Source organism: Cotesia typhae, unplaced genomic scaffold, assembly GCF_013202065.1.
Source record: "Cotesia typhae breed Kobodo isofemale line unplaced genomic scaffold, CoteBio_Ctyphae contig_11, whole genome shotgun sequence".
Lineage (NCBI taxonomy): Eukaryota > Metazoa > Arthropoda > Insecta > Hymenoptera > Braconidae > Cotesia > Cotesia typhae.
In genome coordinates this window covers 3,408,117-3,416,821 of record NW_027423711.1, presented here as the reverse complement: position 1 = coordinate 3,416,821, position 8,705 = coordinate 3,408,117, and the positions used below count along the sequence as shown (strand labels likewise).

At 26.3% G+C, this 8,705-nt stretch overlaps 1 protein-coding gene and 1 long non-coding RNA gene across 2 annotated transcripts; one reads left to right on the top strand and one right to left on the bottom strand.

Annotated features, from left to right (window-relative positions):
• Positions 1-89: 89 nt before the first annotated feature.
• Positions 90-1,364, top strand: LOC141538468 (uncharacterized). The gene is made up of 2 exons (XR_012481057.1): positions 90-392; positions 444-1,364. It is a non-coding gene; the product is annotated as an uncharacterized LOC141538468 (long non-coding RNA).
• LOC141538461 (sensory neuron membrane protein 1) lies at positions 566-6,728 on the bottom strand. The gene is made up of 8 exons (XM_074259928.1): positions 6,454-6,728; positions 5,220-5,377; positions 4,916-5,118; positions 4,625-4,824; positions 4,205-4,463; positions 3,085-3,296; positions 2,796-3,022; positions 566-2,704 (listed from the first exon to the last, which is right to left on the bottom strand). Exons 1-8 carry the CDS (start codon positions 6,559-6,561, stop codon positions 2,494-2,496), a joined length of 1,578 nt encoding a protein of 525 aa, XP_074116029.1. The 5' UTR covers positions 6,562-6,728; the 3' UTR covers positions 566-2,493.
• Positions 6,729-8,705: the final 1,977 nt, after the last annotated feature.

Sequence of the window (8,705 nt, the reverse complement as noted above, 5' to 3'; positions counted from 1 at the left end):
AAAAATTGTTCATTTTTTTATGCATTTTTCAAAAAAAAAAAAGATACCAAAATTAAAAAAAAAAAAATTTCGTTCAAAAAAATAAAAATAAAAATTTTAGACCCCACTTGTGAAAAATTACCGGGTTTTTTTTTTAAATATTTAATTTTTATAAATCTGAGAAGATAGTAAAATAATTCATATTTACAAAGTTCTAATATTTCCTCAAGTATCTTTAACAGCTTCAGAATTTCGTTTAAAATATTTCACCGCAGCATCAAATTTCAACAAATTGTGCATAAGCTGGAAAAAACAGAAACAAATAACTTTGTACAAGTTGAAATATTACAAAGAATGTTGCGACATACGGAAACTTTTTTACTCTCTCAGAACTCATTACCATAACGAAACGGGTAAGAATTAAAAGAGTAAAAGTAACAATAATTTTCTCAACTTAAAACTAGTTTCAGGTAAAATATTTTCTGTGTCGAAGTTCACTGTTCCTGGTTGCTTCAGGATAATTTAGGATTATTATATTTTGACTTAATTAAAAAGACTGAAAATTTGTAAATAAATTACAAAAAAATGAGATTTTAAAAATTTATTTATTGAACTATTAATTTGATTTTAATAAAATCAACTAATGATTTAAATTGGTTTATTAATTCTTCTAAATAAAAAATTTACAATAAAATCAGAGAATATAATTATTAAAATTTTATAATTTTTTATATTCAATTTACAAGTCCAAGACTTAATTATTATTACGAAAAATTAATTCAATTACTGTATAAATAATAATGCGTTAGTGAGATTAAAATCAATATTGCAAGTGAATATCTATGCTAAATATTTAATATAAGAGTAAAATAATATTATTTAATAACAATATTAAATATTAATTGTTATTTTAAGTATTAAAAATATTAGTCAGCTGTAGTGTGGTAAGAAAAGTTAAAAATTGAGCAAACAATTTATAACAACAAACTAAATTTGTTTATATATTAATTAATAATTTATAATTTATGATAGATTATATACACATTGATCTCAACACTCATTTTAGTTTTTATACACTCATAGGAATAAGTTAAATATTACTATTATTATAATTTTTAATACCATTTGAATATTTAATAAATAATTAATATAACATATTGAGCATTGATATTATCATATAATATTTAAAGAAAAAGACAATTTAATGGAAAGTGTCGAGAGATCGTCTGATTGTAAATTTATATAAAGAACAAACAATAAAAATAGTCATCATTACTTCAACCTTTTCTTATAACTGAACATATGATATCACAGTTCACTATTCCTTCGATTTTAATTGTCACATACAATTCCTCTTTTTTTTTTTTTTTTTTTTCATTATTTTTCATAAGACCCATTAAATAACGAGCTTACTTGGTAATAAATTTATGCCGGTTATCAATTTATGATATAGAAACAATTCCATTTAAAACTACGATTTTATATAAGTCGATGATACGCGATCATTGATCATTAATCATTATATATGTGTCCTTGGTATAATCTCATAAATTGCTATTAAATATTTGTAAAATTATACATGTATACCTCTATATTTTCTCATCAAACTGTATTACGAGGAATTATCTCTTTTTTTTTTTTACGAAACATGTATTAAATAGTGCTGCAATGATCGAACAAAATTAATTTATCTACAATTAAAAAAATGACAAGCTTTATTAGAAATTTGTAAATATTAATTATCGAAACATAACTTCATAAATGTAAATTAATTTATCAAGCAAAAAAATAATTAAAAAATCATTTTAAATGAAGTTGCGAAGTTTATTCATTTTTTTTTTTACTTCAGGAATTAAAACGATAATAATAAATTATTTTAATTACTTTTAAAAACACAAACAGCAATTTGTAAATATTGAACGAATTAATAACGCTCTAAAGAATTAATTTTGAACTTAATAATTTTTTTTTTAAAAAACTAAATCAATTTTTTGCCAATTAATTGAAATTTGAACTACCTTTTTTTGCGTTCAAATTTTTTAGAAATGAACTTTTTAGTGACGCTTAAAGAGCATCAATTTAATTGGTCATAAGTTTAAATTGAACTGTTTCAAACGGCCTTACTTATCTAAAATTAAAACTTCAATAAAAGTTCTCTTAACATGTACTATGCCATTCGGAAAACTAAAAACGCTTCGATCTTTTAGCTACCAAAAATCACGATGTTCAATTTTGTGACTTAAAATTTTACAGTAAAGAATTTCGCTTAATTTTTTCAAATTTTTTACAGCACTTAGTGGTGCAAAAATTACGATTAAGTTTCGGGGAATTTACACATTTGTTTAATTTTTTAATCTACTTGTTTGACACTAAAAATGACGTGTAAATTCAACGCAAACTTTCCATTGTATTACAAACGTCCTTGCTTAAAATAAATCATTAAAATTTAAATTGGAAATTATTAAATCGGATTTATTTTAAAAAAGGACTTTTTGTAAACAATTTAATTTACTTTCAAGCTTCTACAGAAGGTGGGGCATTATTTCCTTGAATAGTACTAACACTCGTTGGCCATTTTTTCTCATCGCCAGCGGTATTCTGAATTGTTTTTGGTGAAACTTTAGTTATGTCAAGCTTTTGTGGAGATGTAGTTGATTTGTAGAACAAAAATCCAGCACCGCCTCCTAATCCAATACCCGCAGTCATCATGAGCCATTTCATGATTCTAAGAGTAGTTTTATTAATTTAATAAAAAATATTGACAGTAAAAATGATCACAGATTGAGTGAAGAATTGAAATTCAATAATTCACTTACCCAACGATTTTCAACATAGTAAATACAAGCTTGATTGGCTTCATATACTCGTCAGCTAATTCAAGACCTTCCTCAACCCAAAACAGTGGCATGAGAGCTGTTGGGAAGTTTTTCATAAGTTTAAATTTGTCAACGGGGAAAATGAACATATTAAATTGAAGCCGCTTTCTTGCACTCAGAGGCGCTCCAAGCATCGGTTCAAAGTCTATGAAAATCTGATGTTCTTCCTGAAATTTAAAGGGACAATATTTAGTGGTCAGGTTTTCTAGTTAATGTACCTTTGTCCAACCTCGTTAGGATGAAGACCCTCGACTTGAGTCAAGTACAGTGGATCGGTGTCATAGAAATGTGGTAAGCTACAGACGATTGGCGCTTTTACACAAGCAAATATATCGTATAATCCCTTTCCTAAGCAAGTCTCTGGTGTCGGGCAGAAACATTTCAGAGCTGGGTCTGTACTCATGTCTCCTAAGCTTGCGGTGTACCGGTTTGTCTTAAGTCCTGAATAATCCAGTAGAGAAAATAGATATTAAATAAAAATAGAATAAAACTGCGGCAAAGAATACTTTTCTTAATGTTTCACTTTTTTAATTAAAAATTGGATCATTTAAAGCATAATGATGAGAATAATAAGAGCGCGCAGTAGCCTATCGGATTCGGCCCTTGCTAACCAAAGCATTGGACCGGGTTCGAGCCCAACTTACACCAATAAAAATTTTTAATATTTAATTTAAGCGTATTATTCTACTCAGCCCTACAAAAATAAAACGAGATTTAAAAATTTTTCTACTTAAACCAAGATCATTAAATTTTTCAAAATTATTTACTTGATTCAAGTTCATGACCTTAGTAGTTTATGCGATTGTGAGTAAATAAATAAAAAAAATAAAAATAATAAGATAGTTGAAAACTAAATTTTGTTCGAAACTTATCCTTGAAATTAAAATACCGATAGACATGAATTAATAACGCTCGATTGAGATTTAGTTATACACTTATTACCGAGTCGAATATGCAATTTGAATATTGAAAGATATTTTTTTATTCACCGAGAATTACGAATTATGAAGAAATAAAACTTCTGCATATGATTTTTTTTAATTTTTAATCACGAAGAGACGATCAAAAAATTTTCCTTAATATTTTCTTGAGCCAAGAAAATTTACCCTCCAGTCAAGAATTTTTTTTTCAGTGTGGACGATAAATATATAAGCCGGGAAAATATATTAATTTAGACCAATATCTTTCCAATTTTACGAAATTTAACTTTAAAAAAAAAAAAAAAAAAAAAAAAAAAAAAAAACCCTTTTTATCATATTTTTCTTATTCTGTTAATTATAAAGATATATAGATGATTTGTGGCCCATAACAGTCAAAAGTAAGACTGATAACAATAAATAAATATTAACCTTTGAATTTCGATGGTCTTTGGTATCGAGCGCCTAAACTTCTGCAAAGATCTGGCGCAAAAGACACGACATCTTCATCTTGATAGAGGAAAGGATGGAAAATCGTTGAATCAGTGCCATTGAAAGTATTACATTCTCCTTCTTCGGGCCAGTTTGTTAATTTTGGTAATCCTTTGAATTCAGTCACTATTCCTACCTCTAAATAATTAGCTTTACCACGTTTAACTCTAATTCGATCCGGTACAACAGTTCCATTTTTCTATACAAAATAAAAAAAAAAAATTTACATTTAATGACGTAGATACAAAACTTTTTAGTTATTTGTTAATGAGTAAGTTTCTAATGTCGATAATTCAAGAATACTTTATGAGAGTGAAGAAGTGCAAATATACATATAGACAAAAATATTTTTAGACTTACGGCGCCGAATAATGCAAATTTATAATTTTCACCATCTTTTAGAAAGCCAGAATCGTCTTCACGAATTATTCCGCACACCGCGCTTCCAGCAAAATCTTTAACTGAACAATCAACTGGTAAACCTGTCCAGAGTATCTCGCGAGCTGTTGCAGTAACAAACACTGAACTTGGTTTGTGGAATATACTGTCGACAGCTTTAGCTACATTGTGCAAAATAAATTGATTTTTTTAGTGCTGAGTCTAGATCGCAGGAGATATTTTTTAAGTAATAATAATGATTTAATAATCTACCTGCCAGACCAACTATTGCAGGTTTTTCTCGCACTGTAGCAAGAATCATCCCCAATATCATTGCATGGGGAAAAACTAACACAACATCTTCAGTAAGACCTGGAGCACTTTTTGCTTGGTTGAATATAAATGTTGCTTTATTGCAGTATTCAACAGTATCATCTTCTTCGCGATCAACCAAATCTACTTTTTCTTTCCATTCACTTTTAAATAATTAAATAATAATAATAGAGTTCAAGTACAAATATTTAGATATAATTTATAATTTATAATAAATAATTAATTTGAAAAAAAATATACTCACTCGTAAAAAAATGGACCGACTTCTTTAACAATTGGCTTAGCGCCTCCTTGTATTTCATTTGCATTAGTAACATTGAATAAATAAATTCTAAAATCTACTGGAAAAGGTACTACTGTCCACATCTCTCTCATGTCTGAACCCTCAACTAATTGGATTCCCTGATAAGTAAATATTTAATTTAATGCACCAATTTTTACTAATTTAAATTATTTTTGATCGGTAAAAAATTTGAATCCGGAAAAAATTTTATTTTTCTTCATTGGTTACCCGATCTGACATAAATTAAAAAGAAGAAATTGATTGATAAATTATAAATCAACTATTAAAATCACAATTATTCTTTTTAAAAAAATATTATAAGGTAATTTATTTAATTAATAAATTTTTTTCCATCTAAATTAGCAAAAAGAATTTAATTTTAATTAATTCTCAGATCGAATAGCCCGTAAAAAAATAATAATAAAGTAATAAAAATTTAATGATTAATATTTCTGTTTAATTGATAATAAAAAACGTCTTCAATTTATGATTTGCAATCGATTAACACTCATTAAAATTTCAAGGTATAAGAAATAAATTATTTGTTATTAAAAGCAACGTGACTTCCTTTCAATTCTCTCGGCAAAATGTTCAATAAAAATCAGAGTAAAAAAATTCAATTGTAATGAATACACATTCCAATACTAAACAATCTTTACATATATACAGTGTATTATATATGTGTGTATATTATACACACATAATTACACGAAAAAACCGTAAATCAGGATACAACAAAACTGTCTTTGTCAGACCGATCATTAAATATATTTGTGCTCCTGCTATTAATTCATTAAATTGTAAACTAACTATTTGCTTCTTTAGATTACCTGTAATGATAAATTTATACTTGACATAAAATGAAAAATTACCTATTTTCTCAAATTAAACTTTTATAAATAAAATTATTTTTTTATTTTTTTTTTTTTTTAACCATTAATATGTTTGATATTTTTATTTACAGTGTTATGTAATTTTAATCGGAGTATTTGAAATCATAACAATTACGATGACACTGATGCATGAATTAATGTGTTGCGTGTAACATGACACATGATTGAAAATTAACTCTGATGAATCGGCAAACTTAATTTTTTTATAAATTAAAATTCACAATATTTATTTTGAATTTTTGAATAATAAATATAATTATCGAAATAATAAAAATTTATTATCAAAATTAATAAAAATCTACCTTTTTTATTTGGCTGTGTAAAAACGGTGGAAAAAACGCGTAACCGATAATTATACCAAAAGTAAATAAAGAACCACCGGCAATGCCGAGTTTTTTGAATAGCAACATTATTTTATTTTATTTATTAATTCGTTTCAAAAAAAAAATAAAATAATTCACTTTTAAATTAAATCATTAGCCAATCATAAAATAAAAATTAATCAATATAAAATAAAATAAAAAAAATGTTATAGGTAAAAGTGACTAAAAATCCTATAACGATACTTGACTTGAGACTTTTGAAAACCGACTGACTCGCAAAATCTGCATTTATACAAACCGTCAAAGTACGTACCCCACTTAGATAATATTTAATCGCGCAGTTGCGCAGTTCACGAGTATAAGACGTGTCAAATTATACATAACTTTTTTTTTCGATTGCAATTATTTATGAAAATATACGTGAGTTTACTATACCTTTCATTAAATAGAGAAAAATTTTTTTTTATGCAGCACAAAAACTTGTTATGCAAACAAGCCTTGTAAATCATTACAGAATCATTGTATTTTATAAGGAATCTTAAAAATCTGTATAATGCTTAATAGCTTTTTTTTTTGGCTCGGAAAACTTATTATTTGACAATCAATCAATCTGTAACATCCAAGTTTTGATCCCTACAACTCGATTGCCTTTAAATTTTCTTAATAAAAAAGTTTTAAGCGGTATTTTTCCATCTAAAAAAAAAAAAAATCTTTATTCACTTAAGAGGAGAGTTTTTAATAAAATCAATTTATAATATCAATCATTTTCAATATTTACATACTCAATAATAAAATAATTCAACTTATTATAACTTAATACTTGGATACTTCAATAACACCTTTGAAATCCAGGTTGAGGTATCGGGCTCTTTTTATCGAGGACGTGCAACTATTGAACAATAATATTAATACTTAAGGTGTTAAGCAAAGTAATTTCAAGACTACCTAAATTTTCGTTGCGTTTTATTTTATCAAGACTAGATTCTTTGCTTCTCTTTATTTTGCAATCCTAATCACGGTTAAGCAAAACGGTGAGTACCAATCGAATAATAGGTAAAAGTGTGTCAGTAAATCATAAAAATAATTGCTGATATAGAATAGCTGTGATGTATAAAGCTTTTAGTGTAAAGTATGACACTTCAGGTAGTGTAACATCGAGGTGTGACATTCATATATTCCCACGACACCCGGGAGGTGTGCAACCTTCAACACCCGTAGGTGACTACGAGGTCGCACCCTATTGGCCGACAATCGTTAAATACTTATAGGCCTTCACACCTAAATATTTTCAAGTTTAAGATTCAACTGGACTATGCAATGCCGCATATTTTATAACAAACTCGTTTATTGATATTTATTTACGCAATATCCTCTTAGCTAGTTTCATATCTTCATTTGTAAGTAATTAAAGTAACTTGATAAAAGGTGATAGTCACGAATTGACAAAAAAAAAACATGCAATTATTAAAGATGAAATTGTAGTTTTTTTTATAACATTGTATTAACTATGGTTGTTAAAAGTTTTACAAAGTATGGTAATAGCAAATGTCATGAAGTTACATTTTTGCTAAGTAATTAGAAGTGGGGATCCTCCTATTGACAGTCGTATAAAATTTTTAAATTAACTTATCCGTGTTTGTTTTTTTTTTAAGTATTCAATAAAATAAAATTTTTAAAGATTTTTTTATTTGTAAATTCTTCAAAATGAAATTTCGAATTTTGTAAATTTTTGTATTTTTCTAAATTTTTTGTAAATTTTTGTGAATTGTAAATTTTTTAATTTCTAAGAATTTCATCATGATTTTCCGGTAATATTTAATTTTCTTCTCAAAATCGTGAAAATTTACAGTTTTTATATTTAATTCGCCGAATAGTAGAACGTGTCAAGAAAAAAATTTTTAAATATCTTTATTTTTCGACTGAAAATTAATTGTTTTTATCTCTGTTAAAAAAAAAAAATTTTTTAAATGGGGCTTACTAGAGAATATTTATAAGAACGTGGGTATCGATACCTAAAAAAGGTTTACAAAAATTATTAACTGCACACTATGATAATTAATCTATTTATTTTGTATGTAATGTTAATTATAAAAACAAAATAAAATTTTTACATTTGAGCTATCGATTAAAAAATTCTTGAAATTGAATAGAATAAGAAACCGTATTAATATTTAGGTACAATCAAATGTTCACTAATTTGGGTTAGTCTATGAGATTTATTCAACCACGAC

Bases quoted from the DNA above. Each gene is read 5' to 3' on its own strand.
- LOC141538461 (XM_074259928.1), bottom strand. From the start codon at position 6,561: ATGTTGCTATTCAAAAAACTCGGCATTGCCGGTGGTTCTTTATTTACT. The intron at 4,825-4,915 runs GTAGATTATTAA...TGCACAATGTAG, and splicing joins TGCAATAGTTGGTCTGGCAG to CTAAAGCTGTCGACAGTATA. The intron at 4,464-4,624 runs GTAAGTCTAAAA...TATTTTGTATAG, and splicing joins AATTTGCATTATTCGGCGCC to AAAAATGGAACTGTTGTACC.